Below are 20390 nucleotides of genomic sequence, written 5' to 3' on the forward strand. Positions count from 1 at the left end.
TAAAAAAATAAAAATAAAAATTATTAAAAATAAAATATGTTTTCAAACGAAATATTATTGACTTTTGTTGACTCCAATTTTTTATCGTACCAAACAGGAAAATAAGCAATACACATTTTTCATGGAAACAAACATAATGAAAAACTGTGTCTAATCATCGTCAATCATTCAATCATATCATATACAGTGACAGAAAATTATGATGACCCCAAAATGAGTTTATCCGTGAACAAAAATTTGCACCATAATCACCATTGTCACCATACAAAACAATCAAGAACAAGTTAATCTGCATCTACAATGTGACCTTACATTCAGCAGCAACAAAGAAAGATTAGGGTCACATACAATGTGAGCTTCCTATATTGCAGAAGGTACTATAATACAATACCTAGCATCTTGATTATTCAACTTTGGGCTTAATTTGGTGCTTAAGGTAAACCGGAAAGCATATAAGATGACAAAGAGGAGAGTTGTTTTCCTCAGATTTTTCCTCTTCTAAATTGCTACACAAAAATACATATATCAAGAAAAACAAGATACTTTCCATGGCAACAGCACCACAAAAAAGTAAACAGAACAAATAAATCCATCACAAATTCAGTCCATTGCCAACCCATGAATCAACTGATGCCTGAAAGAAACCAAATCAATACTTGTTTCTGACAAAAATCATCAAGCTTGACTCAAAACAATTTTCAAAGACAAGAGTTTCTATGTCTGGAAAATTTTCATTCCCAAAACTACTGATGTTTAATAACCCAACTAAAAAGCATCATATGAACACAACGTGAAGTGAGGCAAAATAAGCATCATAGACATTATCCCCAAATAAGCACTCCATTTGTAAACATTAAGGAAATTAATACAACCAAATAAGCAAAAGAGAAGTTAGCAGCCTGAGAGAACTGATAAAACAAAGCAAAACAGGTTATAAAAAAATAAAAACAATAAAAAAAGCTTTATAATTATCCGAAACAGGCAATTGTGAATCTTTTGGGCATTTACCTTCATGAAATCCATACACGGGCACAGGATTCCAATACAGCTTTATATGCTTTCAAGCTAATTTTGGTTCTCACAAAAATTTCTAGTTTACCCTTCAGCATTGTTTAAATCTTTTATTATCCACCATTTTCCTGTTTAAAGGCTAATCCAATTGATCAGTATGATTATCTGAATGTCTAGACTAGCCCAAGCACAGGACTTGTCAAGTTAGACAACAGAGAAAAGCTATGTGGCCCACATCCCTGACCTGCACTGCAGGACCAAATGATGCATCATCATTCATAAACTGACTGAGAATAGAAGAATATGAGTGCAACGCACAATAGTTTAACTAGTACCAAAGTGATTTTGTGTACTAACGAAGAAAACACAAAACCAAACATTGTAACTAGAACCCATACAAGTATTCTCAGTCTAGCCATTGAAAACTTATAAATGCATCCTCCATAAGCCTAGTTTGCTGCGCATATTAGCAATCTAGATATAGAAGAAAACGGCCTGTGTCAACAAGCATCTAGAATAATTCCCAAAAGAAAAGTACATTCACAACTCAATAAAATCTAGCTAATTAAAATTTCAGAACAAGCTCGATGTCTAACTATAACAGACAATCATAAGCATATAACTTGATAGATGATCTAGATGGCTGTCTAATTCATAAAGCAGCAGAAACAAACTAAAGGTTCTTCTGATCTTCTAGAGTGTTTCCTCTTGCAGTAAATGCTTTAAGTGTATGGAACTCCAAACCGGAAAATGCTACACTGAGAACCAAGAAACCTGGGTGCACTACTACAGGAAAAGCTTAGCAAAAATCTACCTTCCATACGGATGGTAACGACTACTGCCACTATAGCCTGCCCTACTTCCATAAAGCCCCCCAGCACCACCATAACCAGCACCCGGGCCAGAATCATAACCAGCACCAGATCCTGAGCCCCCATAACTGCCATAGCCTCCACCTCCACCTCCACCTCCACCTCCACGGCCATATGAACCTAGTCCACTCCCGCCATATCCACCACTGAAACCTCCAGCGTAGGAACCAAAGCGACTAGAATAGCCAAGTGAAGCCTCTCCCCGATAACCCATGTAATCACTGCCACCAAAGTCACTATAACGCCCAGCAAATTCGCTACCCCCACCACCATATCCACCATAATCACCAAGCCTACCACCAAGACCTCCAAGTGTCCTATACGAAGCAGGGCCAAAACCGCCACTGCCGAAACCACTATAAGAGTTGCCAAATCCACCAAAACCATCACCATATCCGCGGCCCCTAGATTCACTACCATATGCAGGAGCAGGTGCAGGGTTTGAGGGTTTCTTTGGTTCAGCCTTCTTGATCTCAACCTACAACAAAAAAGTACGTTAACCTACAATTTCCACCTGCAAATTATTTTGACATCTAGACACAAACAAAAAAATAAACCTACAAAGCTAACGGAATGATAATTCCAATTCTACAATACCCACAAGTTGAACTTAACATAATAATAATAATAAGGGTTAACAAGGTAAAATAGAACCCATTGTTGATCCTAATATGAAAATAAACTGAAAATAATATTGTATTGCTGGTTTGAACACATAAAAGCTATGTCCTTGTACATCTGATATGGTAATGACCCATTGGACTGAACTCACCTGTGAGCCTTCCATATCAATCATATTTCCATTGGCCAGAATAGTATCAACAACTTGTTCGTTGTCAAATACAGCAAATCCAAAGCCCCGAGAGCGTTTAGTGACATGGTCTCTTATGATCTCGTGTTCCACTACCTTTCCATACTTTGAGAAGAAATTCTTGAACTCATCTGAGAAGAATGGGGAACCAGTTTAACCAGGATAACAACAATAGCAGAAGAACATGCAAAATTAAAATGTGCAATCCCAGACCGTGATCTGGGGGAAAAAAAGAAAGTAAATACCACACCTTCAGTGACAGAGGTAGGTATCCCACCGACAAAAATCTTCTTTGTTTTAAAATCCTTGGATTCAGCAGAACCTTTCGGAATTGTTCTTTTGATCTCAACCTGCTCAGAAATTTGACTGTGTAAGTCACAATGCCTAAACCTTCTGACAGAAGATATTATCTTGGTCAAAGTTCTATGCACTTTCAGAAAGTGGAGAGATTCTCCAGCAACTCAACAATCCAAATCTCCACAATAATAACAAATTTTATTGACAAAAATTATAGAGGCATCCTGGATACAATTTATCATAAGTCAAGCATCAGTCAAAAAACAGTACTTCACATCGCAGCACAGCTAAGTCCTCAATGGCAAAACAACAGTTCAACCTGCTTCCAAACTAACCTAACCCTGTGCAGTAATAGGTAGTATGCCAAGCATTCTTTTGTTTTCCGACTTTCACAGCAATCAAGCAGAAAGCATTTCTCCATTGGCCAGTGAGAAAGGGAAATCACATTGTTCACAGAGAATTTTAAACATAGTTATCGGTTAATAATGCATTTGCCAGTAAACTTTATTTATTTATTATTTTTCATGAGCAGCCTTATACAATATAAACCCAAAAAAAAATGTAAAAGGGGTTACTTTTCATTGCTTAGGATCTTGGGATATTAAAAAACAAAATTACCTGACACTAATCCAACTATTTCGTATATATTTTCTAAACCAACACCAGAGGAAGATAAATTTCCAAGCCAATCTTGAAACAAACACATTTATTTGGGTGGGTACATAGAGGAAGTCTAGTGGAGAACAAAAATTAAATAGAAATTTAAGAGAGTAAGCTTCTGTTTACTTTGGCATAGAATGTTTATTACTTCAAGTTTCAAGTTCAAAGGCTCTAAACAAGATGTAAAGTTAAGGAAAAGCATCAAATTTTCTGTTTTTCTTCTCTCTTCACCACAGTTTTTCCTATCAGGAAAAACAGCAAAACCCAGAAACACAAAAATGCACAAAGATTTTTCTTCCAAAGTAAATAACCCAAGTGAGGAAAAGCACCTGTTTGTCATTGATGACATGGGTTTCAGCAATAACAGTGTCAACAACAGAAGGATCAGCATAGGTGATAAACCCAAAACCCCTGGGTCGACCAGTGTGCCGATCTTTCATTATAACCGAATCTGTAATCTCCCCGTACTTCCCAAAGTACTTCGTGAACTGATCTGCACTCACACACCACCCCCAATCACACAAAACAATCATCAAACAATCATATCATAATGTAAATTGAAGAATTTGCCACCAAACAAAACAATCTAGATATTTTTGAAGTAGCAATTGAAAGAAGAATGAGCTGACCTAATGTAGTGTCTTTAGCTAAACCCCCGATGAAAATCTTTCTGTAATGCACAAACACAGAAACAAAAACCCTATCAGCTAAATGCACGTATATATATATATACACACACGAGAGAGAGAGAGAGAGAGAGACCCTGGACTAGCGCCATCGCCGAAGTGTGGATTGTCGGACTTCTTGGAACCCATGGCGTTGAAGATTTAAAGATCAGAGCTAGTGTTCGATTGCGAGAACTTGAGGAACCTCAGATGTGGAGATGACAATCTAGGGTTAGGGCTTGGTCACTCTGGATTGGCCCTAATGGAGAGATAGAGAGAGAGAGAGAGGGGAAAAAACTGAAAAGGGAAGTTTCTAGATTATCTTTGACATATATATAGAGAGTAGGAAATATTTCAGGTAATAAAATTTTGTTTACAAAAAATGATGTGTATAAATTTGTATTTGTTTAGTTGTCCAAATTCAGTTGAGGTGTCATGTAATTTATTTGTTGGATAAGTTTTTGAGGAAAAGTTTTTCCAATGTTGGACAACTTATTTGTTGGATATTAAAAATTTATGAATAATTGAAAATATAGGCCACAGTTTTATTTTTGGTAATATTTTTTGAAAAAATATAAATTAATTTGATAAAAAATAAATATTAAAAACAGATTTTAAATTATTTGTGTCATCTAAAAAGATAACATCATATAAAAATGATAAATACTTTTATTTGTTTATTCTATTTTTTTTTTTAAATTATAAAACAAAATTTTGAAAATCAAATCAAATATGGCCAGAGTTTTCCAATTGCAATTAAATTTCTCACAATTAATCCAAAAAATATATCAACTAGACCTATGAGCAAAAGTAAAAATGCTTTTTTAAAATAGAACATTTATTTTTTAAAAATAAATATGATAAAATAAAATGTTATAATTATTGATTTTTTTTTTTTATGAATCATATACACGGAGGGTATTATAAAATGAATAATTTGAATAATTAATATGAAACATGTCCTAAAGTTTATATTTGAATTAGAGAGAACTTCAATCCTTTTTAATATTAGCAACCCTTGTACCTCACTATTGGAGAAACTCTAGCATATTAAAATTTAACTACAGCATACTATTTTAACAATGGACACTGACGCGATAAATTTTGTTTGTCCAAAGATTCTGGTGTTGAAATATTTTGTTCATAAGGATAAACTACCGTAAAACGATCAAACTACCCAACATATATATTTTTCAAACCAAATATGATAAAATAAAAATGTTATAATTATTATTATTTTATTTTTTTTATGAATCATATACACGGAGGGTACTACAAAATGAACAGTTCGAATAATTGATATGGGAACATGTCCTAAAGTTTATATTTGAATTAGAGAGAAGTTCGATCATTTTTAATAAGAGACATTTACATATAAATCTTAATTTATAAACTTGTACTCCATTAAGTCCTAATTAAGATTTTTTTGAATTTTTAAGTCCCATTAAATTTTTAATAGTTGAAATTACCTTCCATTATTTATGATTATCTATAAGGGAACATAATGATTTGATATTTATTTTGATTTTCAAAACTTTAAAATATCAACTTTCAAATTAGAAAAACAAAAAAAAATTATGTGCAAAAAAAAAAAAAACACTAATGCCTTTTTTGAAAAAAATTTAAAAATTGTTTTTTTTTTTTTTTTTTTTTTTGCAAAACTACAAATTTTGTGTCTATAAAGAAGTATGATGATGGAACATTGATGTGCAAAAAAAAAGTATAATAAAAATTTAAAAAAAAACTAATAATGTTCTCAATTTTAAAATTGAAAAAAACTGATAATGTTTCCGGTTTTATTGGATAGTAGAATCAAACTACTAAGTAGAATGACAAAAACGTTTAATTTTATACTTTGTTTTTTTTTTTTATCAGCTAGTGAACCAATTATCTGGAACATTACTATGCAAAATTGATAATGCTCTTAGTTTTAAAAAATGAGAAAAACTGATAATATTCTCAGTTTTACCAAATATGAACTTATTAGTTAAAAAAATCTTAAATAGAATCTGAACTACTATAATATTTGTAAATAGGACTTATAAGTAATTAACTCTTTTAATAATAATGACCCTAGTGCTTCACTATTGGAGAAACTCTAGCATATTAAAATTTAACTTTGACATAACATTTTAACATGGGTGCTTAGGGTGATAAATCCAATTTTGAATTTTATTTACCCAAAGATCTAGGCGCTGAAATACTTTATGCATAAGGACAAGCCGTTGTAAAATGACCAAAGTACCCAATATATATTTTTCCAAACCAAACCCTAACCAAATCATTTTCTCTCCAACATTGCTCTCTCTACCTCTATCTCTCTTTGTTGTTTCTTTTCACCCTATCTTTCACCACCACTTACTCTCGTCATCCGTCATTCCACCACCACCACCACCACCACCACAATCGTCTCTGCTTCAGATCGCACGGTGACCAAGATTATCGCTTAGATCTACGAAGCCAATCGATCAATGATCAAAATTTGTGAGTCTTCGATGGTGATGGCGATAGCAGTAGCGGTGGCTATGTCCTTGCACAATGAGAAAGAAGAAAGAAATCCATGGCGACGACATTATCTTCATCCTCTGCTCCTATTTTTTTGTCGATTCTCCTCATTCGTCCTTGACCTCTGCGCCTTCTCCACACTCAATTTGGTAGTAGCATCGACGTCTTTTACGAAACCGTATACTAGGGGTACCGACAGCCAAGGTAGAGGATTCATTGGGCAATATCGACCCAATTGTAAATGAAGGACAAGTATATGATCTGTTTAATCAACTATATGATCTCTATCTACATTGCATTGCAACTAAGGTTTCACCAAACTATTCTCTCTCTCTCTCTCTCTCTTTATAACCCTGTGAAGTGGTGTTATTGAATGGTCTTAGATAATCATATATTTCAACAAAAAAAATGGATTTAAAATGATTTCAACAGATGATCACACATTTCCTGAGTCAGATTTGTTGATTTAGGCGGTAGTGGTTCAAATTTACACACGAATTTAATTTTTATTTGTAATTAATGATTGTTGTTATTGATTAACAAATAGAACAAACAAAAATATAAGATCTATGTGTGAATTTGAACAGGTCTATATTTGAAGTTGAACATATCATAAAAATGCATAGAGAGACAGATAAAATTTGTGTGTTGAATTTAAACAGGTAGGAAAATTAAAACTATAATTTCAAATAGATAGGAAAAATAGGACAAGAATTTAAACAGATAGAATTTTAGAATTTCAATAGATATGAAAAATTAGAACAAGAACTTTAACAAAGATTTTGAACAGATAAAAAATTCAACAATAGAATTAAGTGAAAAATTGAACAGATAAGAAAATTTGGACATATACTTGAACAGATAAAAGGAAAAAATTGAACAGATAGTCAACAAATTTGAAGAGATACACAAAAAATTGAACAAATAGATATAAATCTGAATAGATAAATATAAATTTGAACAAATAGTCAACAAAAAAGTCAACAGATAAACAAAAGTCAATATATAAATTAAGGATAAAATTTCAAACAAATGTCCTAAAAAATCAACGAAAGAACTTTTCACCAAATTATTTCACAAAGGATGAACCTCTGGGCAACAAAAAATATTCACTAGATCTAATGTCTTATACTTTCCTTAGCTTAGACTTTTCAACAATTTACTCTTCAACAATTTAGCAACGGAGACTAATGATCTCACAATGCAACACTTTTATTTATTGTTTTCTTAAACAAAATCGCTTGTTAAATTATTATCACTTTGGCTATGTTTTGCTTTCATATTTATGAGCTAAATAATTCAAGTTAATAAAGCCGTGATTTTGAAAGTATGATCACTATTTACTTGGTTGAAGTGTTTTTAAGTTACTCCCTCTCAATAAAAAGTCCAAAATATTTATGAGCTAAATAATTCAAGTTGATAAAGCCATGATTTTGAAAGTATGATCACTATTTACTTGGTTCAAGTTTTTTCAAATTAGTCCCTCGCAATAAAAAGCCCAAAAGTGACACATCAAGTGCTTTATTTAATCACACTGACTTATAATCTTTTGCAATATGTTCATTTCTTGTGGCAAGTGCTTTTTTTTTTTTGTACACATTTTGTCGTTTATGAGGAGTCATTGATATGTTTGCTCATAGTTATTGTCAACAAATTCATCAAATTGTTATGTTGTTAATGACTACTACATGCAAACCCGTAACAATTAAAAAATGATCACCAAACAACGAGTGGAATAACAAATCTATTTTTCAATGTAAAAAAAATCATCAATTAAAAAATGATTCATAGGTTAATAATTGATAACATTACTAATAAAATATTAAATAATGAAGAATTATCTTTATCTTTGAATGAGATGATTAGATTTGCACTTATATTTATTTTATTCATGTCCTATGAATCTGCTAATTGCCGTTGGAGACTATTTGTAAAAGCTAAACAGTATAATAATTACTCTTTATTTACTTGATCATAACCAATGGTAAAGCAAATTGATTTGTACTTTGCCATGTATTTTTATAATAATAGTTGTATAAAAAGCAAAAGTCCAAGGGAAGTTGGTAGCTTAGTCAAACATGGATCCATCATCAATGCACCTAATCACTAATTAAAAAGATGAAAACAAGTGTTTATATATCGAATAAAGGAAAATAAAAATAAAAATAAAAATAAATTATTGTTCAATGTAAAAGAATCTTAATTTATATTTGTTGCAATTCTATGATAATGGATGTTATGCCAAATCTCTGTCCATAATTTGTTTTTAAACTTAGTATTTTATTTTTTTTCATTTTTGTGAGTAATATATGTCATATTGTGTTGTACTTTGCCATTGTCTACCACTAGTGGCAGTGGCTTCTTATTTTTATTATTCATTTTATTTTTTGGTTAAATGATGGTTTTAAGTTATGGTTAATTTTAGTTTATTATATAATATGATTGCCCAAGCCTCACAACATTTCAATTCCTAATGTAGAAAGAGTCGTGATACTAATTTGTACAACGACTTGATGACAATATAACCAACTCTTCCTTTCTTTCTTTTTTTTTATAAAAATTTATTTTAAATTGGGAAATAGCATGGTTTTTTGTCAAAGCAAGCAACAACCAAAGCAACAGAAACATCACTTATTATATTGTTTTTAACCATAATAATTATATATATCGATTGGACCGGTCCAAATAATTTAAAAATGATGAATAAGTTAAGCCAAAATAAATTTGGCGTGCATACGGATGTTACGTGTTGTTTTGCTAATTCTCGTCTCGCAAATTTGTTGGGGTCATAAAAATTAATTATGTTTTCTCAAAGAACAAAGAAAAATAAAAAATTAAAACATATTTCAAGTCCCAAGCAACATGACCTTTTCTTTTTGTTTTTTTATGCATTTGTTGAGCTTAAAATGTAGCACAGTTACAAACCATATAAAATTTATGAAAATATATAATTCTGTAATTTTGTATACATAAATTTTCACGGGAAGGGACATCACAGTTGCATTTTTTCACTTAAAAACATTTATATATATATATATATATATTTTGGTGCACGCACGCTCTCTCTGAACACCTGCACTCGCAACTCAATGTCATTATTTTGTGTAATTTTTTTTATATGTTTTAATTATTTATTTATTTGTATAATGTGACTTAAATTTTATAATACTTTAAACCATCCATTACAAAACAAAATGAAAATGTTGGCATGATTCATCCATTTTAGATTCTCCTAAATTGTAATTATAAGTATTCACTCAAATTGGACATATATTTGTGACTACCAATTTAGCATGAAGATAGCAACATTACTTCAACTTGTGAGCAATTTATACAATGATGCTTACATTTTAGGTGTGTGTGATTGATATTATCCATATGCCATTCAATTATGACATGACTTCAAGCAAAAATAAAATAAAATCATAAATATTTTTTATTTTTTATTTTTTTATCACACATCCACCATCCTATATGTCAGTTTATTAATTAACATACATATCTGTAGTTAACCCTCTTTATACGTTTGGAGGACCCCAGTAGTACTTCAAACAATGGGTAACAATGAGGCCATTCATGGATCACCATGGCCCACAAATGCCAAGCTTAGTAGTACATTATTAATGCAAGAAGAAAAATATTATACAAATAGTCCTTTTTTTTTAAAATATAAATTTTGATTACAAATAAGTGCCATATATGATAATATAAATTTGGTATGTGAAATATATGGCTCAGTAAACTAATATGAGAAATGCAATTTTAGATTGAGAATTGAAAGTTTGCAAATTTTATTTGTTTGTGTAATATTACTCATTTAATAATGCTATATTAACCATATATATAAGGATTTAAGAAAAAAATGATAGAACTGAATCAATCACTCATTGATGGAATATTAGAATTCACTATATTTTTTATGGGTATGGTTTGTTTTGGTGTTTTAAAAATTGTACACTAATATACTAAATTGATCAAAATATTATAATTAAACATTTATTTATTTTATTATTTGTGTATTAGAAAATAAATGGCAACAATACATGTTTTAGCATGGATTAAGACATTTATTGAATAACTTTTACTATTGAATAACTTTTACTACTTTTCTTCATTTATTATCAATATAAAATGGGTGAATTACACTAACGGTCTATATAATTTGTGAGTTGTATCAATTTGATTTGTAAATTTTTAATTATAATACATTTGATCATGAATTTTGAATCTCGCTTCAAATAAGGACAATTGAAGACATTGTTACTCAATTTTAATGGCAAAGTTGTCAATCTGATAAAATATAAACTAGTTTGACAAAAATAAATGTCAAAAAATTATTTTTAAATTTTAAAAAATTATTCAATGTGTTTGGTTTGAATTTTTTGAATTAAGTTTTTTGAAAACTGAGTTTTTTTATTTTCGTATTCTGTTGTTTTTAGTGAATATTTTTAAAATTTTAAACATTTTTTTTTTACTTTTTTAGATGCACCTTAGTTAGATGTATCTAAAAAGTAAAAAAAATGTGAAAAAATATTTTAAAAAATTAATAAATACATAAAAATATAAAAAATATACTAAATTCTTGTATTTTTGGTATTTAGTGAATTTATAAAAGATTTTTTATATATTTTTTTTTACTTTTTAGGTGTATTTATGTTAGGTGTGTCTAAAAAGTAAAAAAATTGCTTAAAATATTTTAAAAAATCAACAAAAACAACAAATACGAAAAATAAGAAATTAGAATTTTCTGAAAAGCGTTTTATAAAAAATGAAAACAAGCAATCTGATTCTATTCACCAAGGTAAAGTTATATAAAAATGAATAACCTTTTATTTTTTTACCAAATTATTTTGGGGTTTTTTTTTTTAGGGTCCCTGGTATTAAGACTTTATAGTATAAAGGACATCTAATATTTTCATAATGTCTAAGGTCCCTTAACATTGATCCAAAGAAATTTCAGTCCAGAGAAATTTCAGCCCGGAGAAATTCCAGTCCAGAGAAATTTCAGCCCAGAGAAATTTTTCCCAGATAAATTCTATTCAGAGAAAATCTCACATTTCTCTGGACTTTCCAAAGAAAGTCACTTTAACCCAGAGAAATTTCCCTCTCTAACTCAAAGAAATTCACTGAAAACCAGAGAAATTCTCCCTCTTCAACCCAGGCCAGAGAAATTCTTCCTCTTCAATCCAGAGAAATTCCAATTTCTGTGATTGGGATGCCAGAGATAGAGGCAAATTTCTCTGCTTTAACATAATGGGCAACTTTGTATACATCAATAAGATAAATACAGAGGGAAAAAAATGCAATGAAGCCTATTACAAATTCAAAAACCCTAATATGACCCCAAACAAACAACATTGCGATGAAACATATCGAAAACATACCAAAAAAATTGATAACAAACCTGAGAGTGCAGAATTCATAAAAAAAAATACTGAACAAGAACATAAACAAATTTCTCTGTACCAGGAAAGAATTTCTCTTGACTCACTTTAACCAGAGAAATTTTCTCAAAACTAGAGAAATTTCCCTTTACAACCCAGAGAAATTTATTCAAATCAAAGAATAAATCTATTAATTTTTTTGAAAAGAAAAAATAATAATGCATACATGTCGAAGAAGATCTGGAGTCGAGAATCGAAGCTCTAATCAGTGATTGGAGACCAATACTCGTAAAGCTCATCTATGCTGATCTTGTCAACATTCAACCTTCATCGTCTGCTCAGCGCATCGAACAATCCCAACGCAAATTCCTTTGAATCATCTCTCATTTCTACAACCATAAATGATAAAAATTGAGATTGAAAAGGTTCAAACACATCTCCATAAACATCAACAATACAACAAACACTTACACATATACATATATATATAGAGAGAGAGAGAGAAGTGAATTGGACCTTTATTTACGATCCTATAACCCTTGGAGGTAGTTTTTGTAGTGATTCTCGATGAACTGTTTAGCGGCAGCGGCTTTCTGACAAGTGATAGGAGATGAAATAGAGACTTCGGGCGGGTCCAAATTGAAACGGCGATCGGGTCTGGTGGTGAGAGTCCCCAACTTGATCATTCAATCACCAACGCTGTCCATGTTCCGGCGATGCCGAACCTTGACAGAAAAAACAAATCTGGTGGTGCTACGCTCTCAAAGCTTCTTTCACAGAACCACGAGAACCGCTTCAGCTCCGCCTTTAACTCCTGAGAGAAATGTTTCGCTTTTGTAACCGCTTTTGCTTTCAACTCTTGTGAGAACTGAAGGAGACGATTCGACAAACTCCGCCTCATTGTCGGAGACCGCGAACCAGAGGCGGACGCGACGCCGAATGCCTTAGATCTCGAAGACTAGTGGGTGAGAGGAGAAAAGAGAGAGAGAGAGAGAGAGAGAGAGAGAGAGAGACAAAAGAGTCAAATTTTTCTGATATATGTTTAGGGACCTTAGACATCAAAAAATAATTTTGTGGATCTTTTCCATTACGAAAAGTGGGAGAAGGGCCCTAGACTAATTTTCTCAATTAATTTTTAATATGTGTTTGAATGGTAATTATGTAATGGGTGGTTATTTTCGTTGATATTTTTGGATGGTTATCGTGTACTAAATAGTTGTATTTGTTGTTAACAGATAGTTTTTGATGGTTATGTAACGGATGATTATTTGGCTTTTACTGTATAATCGATATGTTTAATTATGAAATATTTTTAGTTTTGAATTTTTTTATTTAATGGATTGGTTTAATAATTATATCAAAGTTATTGTTATATTTGACTTTCGAAAAAAAAAAAAACTACTTTAACGAAAATAAATATACAAAAAAAATATTTAAAAAAATTATTTCTACTCTCCCAAAAGATAAGATTATATAAAAATAATGTGTTTTTAAATTTTTGTACCAATTTAATTTTTAGTTTCTTATAAATTTTTTCTTAAAATATATTTTGAAAATCAAACAAAACAGAATTTAATAACAAAAAAAGTTCCAACATTATTCATTAAAAAAAAGAAACATTATATTTCAAACAACATATACATTAACCAACACAAGATAAGTTGTATGACGACTTTGCTCTTCAAATGAAGTAACAAGTTTTTAATTATCTTATTTGGAATAAGATTCAAAATTTAGGGTGAAATGTATCACAATTGAAAGGTCAGGGGCCAAAATGACCACTACAACAAAAAAGGTCTATGGTGACAAAAACGCGTGACGAAAAAATAGTTCGTCTCCAAATATACATGTTTTAGTGATGAAAATAAGATTTCGCCTCCAATTGTACTATTTTTAGAGACGAAAACCAAATTTCGTCACCAAATGCTTAAAATCAAATAAAACAATAGGTGACGAAAATTTTATTCGTCTCTAAATTTTATTTTTCGTCACAAAATAATTTCCCGCCCTTGGAAAATTTGGTGGAAAATTTGGCGCCATTTTGGAGATGAAATTTGTCGTCACCATTGTAAAAAAATTTAGAGAGGAAATAATTTCGTCTCCAAATGTATTATTTTTAGAGAGGAAAACCAAATTTCGTCACCAAATGGTTAAAATCAATAAAAAAATACAAGAAATCTAAGCTATTGTGACAAAATTTGGTGACGAATTTTTTTATGTCTTAAAATTTAAGCCAAAGATGACGAAATATTAATTTTGTCGTTTGTTTTAATTTTTCTCAAAAGTATAGGTGACGAAAATAAAATTTTGTGTGCAAAAATGAGGCGCCAATTTCATTTGCATTGGCGCGAATTATTTTAGCTCATTGGAGACGAACATTTTTTGTCACAAAATATATTTTTTTTTGTGACGAACGTAATTCGTCGCCAATAAATTCCATACCTATTAAACGATGTCGTTGCATATTTCCATTTATTATGCGACAAATATATTTTTGTCTGGGAAGGATAAGTTATGGAAGACGAAAATATTTCGTCATCAATAAACACTCCATCATGCAGACAATGTCATTTCATCTTTCTATTAAATAGGCGACAAATATATTTTTGTTTCAGAAGAATAAGTTGTGGGAGACGAAAATATTTCGTCACTAATAAATTCTAATTGATTGCGTGACGAATACATTTTTCATCTCATAAAGTTAAGTTGTGGAAGACAAAAATATTTCATCACCAATAATAAATTATTTGTTCTGGTATTGAAGGATACAAAAATATTTTATCACTAATCATTTCTCTTTATTAAAATGCCATGGTTTTGTGTTTCGAAGCATTGAAACTGTGACCCCAAGAGATACACTCTAACGCTTATCACTCATTTTCATGTACACGGACCTTGAAGTCGTGACCCAAGAAGACACTTTCTACAAACCCTCATTTCTCTTTCGCACTTGAGTCTACTCCTCTCTCACAAGTATTGAAGTCGTGACTCAAGAAGACACTCTATAAACAATTTCTTCTATTTCGCGCAAAAGCCCCTCTCTTCTGTCTCACACTTAAGCCCTTCGTGCATGCCAACATTGAAGCTATTATCCAATAAGGCACTCTATGTACGCAAGCACTTTTTCTCATTGTCTGAACCAACTCTACCCTTTCCGTCTAGAACACCTATTTCAGAAAAATCAAAGGTCAAAACCTCTCTCCACAAAAAAAAAAAAAAAAAGATAATTAATGTAGCTATTTTTTTGTGAGAAAAAATACAGAGAAACAAATAATAAAAAATTTGTAATTTTCAAAATTAATAGAAAACATTATCTTGTTTAGTATGGAGTTTTCAATAATTAATTTTTAAAACTTGGTGATAAAATTTATTTTCGTTTTAGAATGTAACCCAAACATGACCAAATATTACTTTTGTCGTTTCTTTTAATTCTTCTCAAAACTGTAGGAGACGAAAAAATAAATTCATTAGAAAAAAAAAGAGGCTCCAATTTTTTTTCTTGTTGGCGCCAATTATTTTAGCTCATTGGAGACGAACATTTTTGTCACAAATTTTAAAGTTTTTTGTGACAAAAGGAATTCGTCACCAATAAATTCGAAACTTATTAGACGATGTCGTTTCATTTTCTTATTTATTTGGTGACAAATATATTTTTTGGCTGGGAAGGATAAGTTATGAGAGACAAAAATATTTCGTCACCAATAAACTCTTCATGCTCATTTTATCTTTCTGTTAATTAGGTGACAAATATATTTTTGTCTCGGAAGGATATGTTTTGGGAGACGAAAATATTTCATCGTTAATAAATTCTCCATGTGTCGTGTTGCATTTTGAGTGATTGTGCGACGAATATATTTTCGTCTCATAAGGTTAAGTTGAAGGAGACGAAAATATTTCATCACCAATAAATTCTCCATCCCTACACAACGTTGTTTTTGTATTTTTGTTGATTAGGCAACGAACATATGAGTTTGAGATGAAAATATTTTATCCCTAATTATTTCTCTTTATTAAAATGTCGTCAGAAACGAAGAGATCACTCTCACCTTAATCACTTACTTTCACACACACACAAATACTAAAGTCGTGACCCGAAAAGACACGTCTACAAACCCTCGTTTCTATCTCGCACTTGAGTCTCCTCTCTCACAAGTATTGAAGCTGTGACTCAAGAAAATAATCTCTATAAACCATCTCTTCTATTTCGCACTAAAGCTCCTCTATTCTCGCCGTTTGTGCATGCAAACATTATTATCCAAGAAGACATTTTGTGCAAAGCTATTATTCTTTCTCATAGTAAACCCCTCACCACAATATGAAAATAATAATAATAATAATCAAACAAGGAAACAAAATACAAGAAATCTAGGCTATTGTGACAAAATTTGGTGCCGAAATTTTTTTTGTCTTAAAATTTAACCCAAAGATGATAAAATATTAATTTTGTCGTTTGTTTTATTTTTTCTCAAACGTATAGGAGACGAAAAAAATTTTCATCTGCAAAATTTAGGCGCCAATTTTATTTGCTTTGGCGCGAATTATTTTAGCTCATTGGAGACGAACATTTTTGTCACAAAATATATATATTTTTTGTGACGAACGTAATTTGTCACCAATAAATTCCTTATCTATTAAACGATGTCGTTGCATATTTCCATTTATTAGGCGACAAATATATTTTTGTCTAGGAATGAGAAGTTATGGAAGACGAATATGTTTCGTCACCAATAATCACTCCATCATGCAAACGATGCTGTTTCATCTTTCTATTAAATGAGCGACAAATATATTTTTGTCTTGGAAGAATAAGTTGTGGGAGATGAAAATATTTAGTCACTAATAAATTCTGATTGATTGCACAATGAATATATTTTTCGTCTCATAAGGTTATGTTGTGGAAGACAAAAATATTTCATCACCAATAATAAATTCTCTGTTATTGTATTTAAGAAGACAAAAATATTTTTTCACTAATTATTTCTCTTTATTAATATGCTATGGTTTTGTGTTTCGGAGCACTAAAACCGTGACCCCAAGAGACACACTCTGACCCTTATCACTCATTTTCATGTGCACGGACACTCAAGTCGTGACCCAAGAAGACACTTCCTACAAACCCTCATTTCTCTCTCGCACTTGAGCCTACTCCTCTCTCACAAGTATTGAAGTCGTGAAGCAAGAAGACACTCTGTAAACTATTTCTTCTATTTTCGCACTAAAGCCCCTCTTATACGTCTCACACTTAAGCCCTTCATGCATACCAGTATTGAAGCTATTATACAAGAAGGCACCCTATGCAAAACTGACTATTCTTGCTCATAGTGAAGGCGCCTCTTGCATAAGCACTTTTTCTTATTGTCTGAACCAACTCTACCCTTTCCGTCTAGAACACCCATTTTAGAAAAATCGCAGGTCAAAACCCCTCTCCACAAAAAAAAAAAAAAAAAAGAAAATAATTAATGTAGCTATTTTTTTTTGTGAGAAAAAAAAAACAGAGGAAAAATTAACAATATTTTTTTAATTTTCAAATTAATAGAAAACATTACCTTGTTTAGTATGAAGTTTACAATAATTGATTTTTTATTTTTAATCTATATGTTTTTAGTGAACATTTTTTAATATTATAATTTTTTGTTCTTTTTTTTTTTTAACTTTTTAAATCCCTTTAATTTAGATGAGAGCAAATTGCAGCAGTTGTCCCGGTACTTTAGTCCTTGTGTCATATAAATGGTATGTGCCATATCTATATCTATCTATCTATCTATCGATCTATATCTATCTATCTATCTATCTATCTATCTATCTATCTATCTATCTATCTATATCTATTTATTTATCTATATATATATATATATATATATCTATACTATATATTAAGCAAAAGGGGGTTTTTAACCCCAACGCCTGTGGGAGTTTCAATCTCCTAATCCTAATTTTCTAATTTTTTGATTTAAAAAAAAAAAAACTCAACATTTATTTACTTCTCCCAACCCAACCTCAGCATTTATTGACTTCTCCCAACCCACAATCCCTTTTGACTTCTCTCATAATTATTGCAACACCCTTTTCAATTTCTCCCATATACTATGGTTACACACAAAAATAAAAAATAAAAAGATAAGAATTTAGCTATAGATCTCAAAAAGATATAACATCTAAATTTGAATTATGATTTAATAATATAATTATGTATTTTTTTATGTATATCTATCAAAATTTTAAATCACTTAATAGGACAAATTAATCAATTTTCCAAAATTATTGATTTTTAATTTACAAAATAGATTAAAAAAAACTATTGACTAATTTATTTATTTAATAACAAAAATATTTCATAATCTCTCCCTCCTAATCTCTCTCACAAATTTTCAAAAAAAAAAATATTAAAACTTGCATTCATTTTCTCTTCCCCAAAAAATCAGATAATATTTTCTTTTAAAGTTGTAGATATCTACCTATATTTTATATATTACATTATAACATAACCAAAAAAACTAAAAAACTAAAAAAAAAAATCTTTAAAGTTTATCTAAATAAACTTTAAATCAATAAAACTTACATGTCTATCACATATCTAACTCACATCATAACTTACCTAAATAATAATAATTAAAAACAAATGAAAATCACAGATAAATTAAATTTTAAAAAAAAGATACCCACAACTCCATCTTAAATAAATTAAAAAAAAATACCCGAATAGAAACCACACAAAAATAAAAATAAAAAAAGAAGAAGATATATCTATCTATCTATCTATACTATACATTAAGCAAAATGGGGTTTTTAATCCCAAGCCTTGTGGGAGCTCCAATCTCCCAATCTAAATTTCTTGATTTTTTGATTTAAAAAAAATAAAAATCTTAGCATTTATTAACATCTCCCAACTCCCAAGTTTTACCCTCATAATAACACTTTAATGCATTAAGAACAAACATAAAAAAAAAACTTCTTTAAAATCCAACACATATGAATTCCTTGAAAAGTTCCAACACATATGATTATTATCCCTCATAATAACACTTTAAAGCATTAAGAACAAACATAAAAAAATTTCTTGAAAAGTTCAACACATATAATTATTATCAAAATATTAAACTTTAATATAATATAATAAAAAAAAGACATTTAATTCCTTAAAAAGTCCAACACATATGATTGTTATCAAAATATTAAACTTTAATATAATATAAAAAAGGAAAAAAAGAAGACATTTAAAAAAAACATTTAAAAATCACAATTCACATATATAGATAATTATAAACACAATAAAATAGGAGGGCATTCATGTCTACACTTTTTTTTATAAGATCTCATCCAAAATATCTAAAATAGACATAAATTTTTATTAAATCTATCTATCTATCTATCTATCTATCTATATCTTCTATATATTAAGGATAATGGGGTTTCTAACCCCAAGCCCTGTGGGAGCTTCAATATCCCAATCTAAATTTCCTGATTTATTTATTTAAAAAAAAAAGCTCAGCATTTGTTGACTTCTCCCAACCCACTTTTTGACTTCTCCTATATCTACTCCTACGCCCTTTTCAACTTCTCTCATACACTATGGCTAGTGACGAGATTGTTAAATTATTTTTATAAAAAAATCTTAAAAAAAATAATTTGTATATTAAAAAAATATCTAAAACAAACATAAATTCTTATTAAATCTATCTATCTATCTATCTATCTATCTATATCTATATATTAAGGGAAAAGGGGGTTTCTAACCCCTAAGCCTTGTGGGAGTTCTAATCTCCCAATCTAAATTTCCTGATTTTTTGATTTAAAAAAAAAAATCTTAACATTTATTAACTTCTCCCAACCCCAAGCCTTACCCTCATAATAACACTTTAATTCATTAAGAACAAGTATAAAAAAAAAAAATTTGAAATCCAACACATATGAATTTCTTGAAAAGTCTCAACACATATGATTATTATTCCTTATAATAATACTTTAATGCATTAAAAACAAGTATAAAAAAATTTTCTTGAAAAGTCCAACACATATGATTATTATCAAAATATTAAACTTTAATATAATATAATAAAAAAGAAAAGACATTTAATTCCTTGAAAAGTCCAACACACATGATTATTATCAAAATATTAAACTTTAATATAATATAAAAAAAGGAAAAAAACAAGACATTTAAAATAAAAAAATAAAACATTTAAAA

At 30.0% G+C, this 20390-nt stretch overlaps 1 protein-coding gene across 1 annotated transcript; it reads right to left on the minus strand.

Annotated features, from left to right (window-relative positions):
* Nucleotides 1-1492: 1492 nt before the first annotated feature.
* On the minus strand, nucleotides 1493-4684 carry LOC114319059 (uncharacterized). Its single transcript, XM_082884744.1, has 6 exons — nucleotides 4414-4684; nucleotides 4281-4321; nucleotides 3981-4144; nucleotides 2945-3044; nucleotides 2656-2825; nucleotides 1493-2361 (listed from the first exon to the last, which is right to left on the minus strand). The coding sequence occupies exons 1-6, from the start codon at nucleotides 4464-4466 to the stop codon at nucleotides 1822-1824; spliced, it is 1068 nt and encodes a 355-aa protein (XP_082740870.1). The 5' UTR covers nucleotides 4467-4684; the 3' UTR covers nucleotides 1493-1821.
* Nucleotides 4685-20390: the final 15706 nt, after the last annotated feature.

This window comes from Camellia sinensis, chromosome 8, assembly GCF_055761805.1.
Source record: "Camellia sinensis isolate YWXY chromosome 8, ASM5576180v1, whole genome shotgun sequence".
Classification (NCBI taxonomy): Eukaryota; Viridiplantae; Streptophyta; class Magnoliopsida; order Ericales; family Theaceae; genus Camellia; species Camellia sinensis.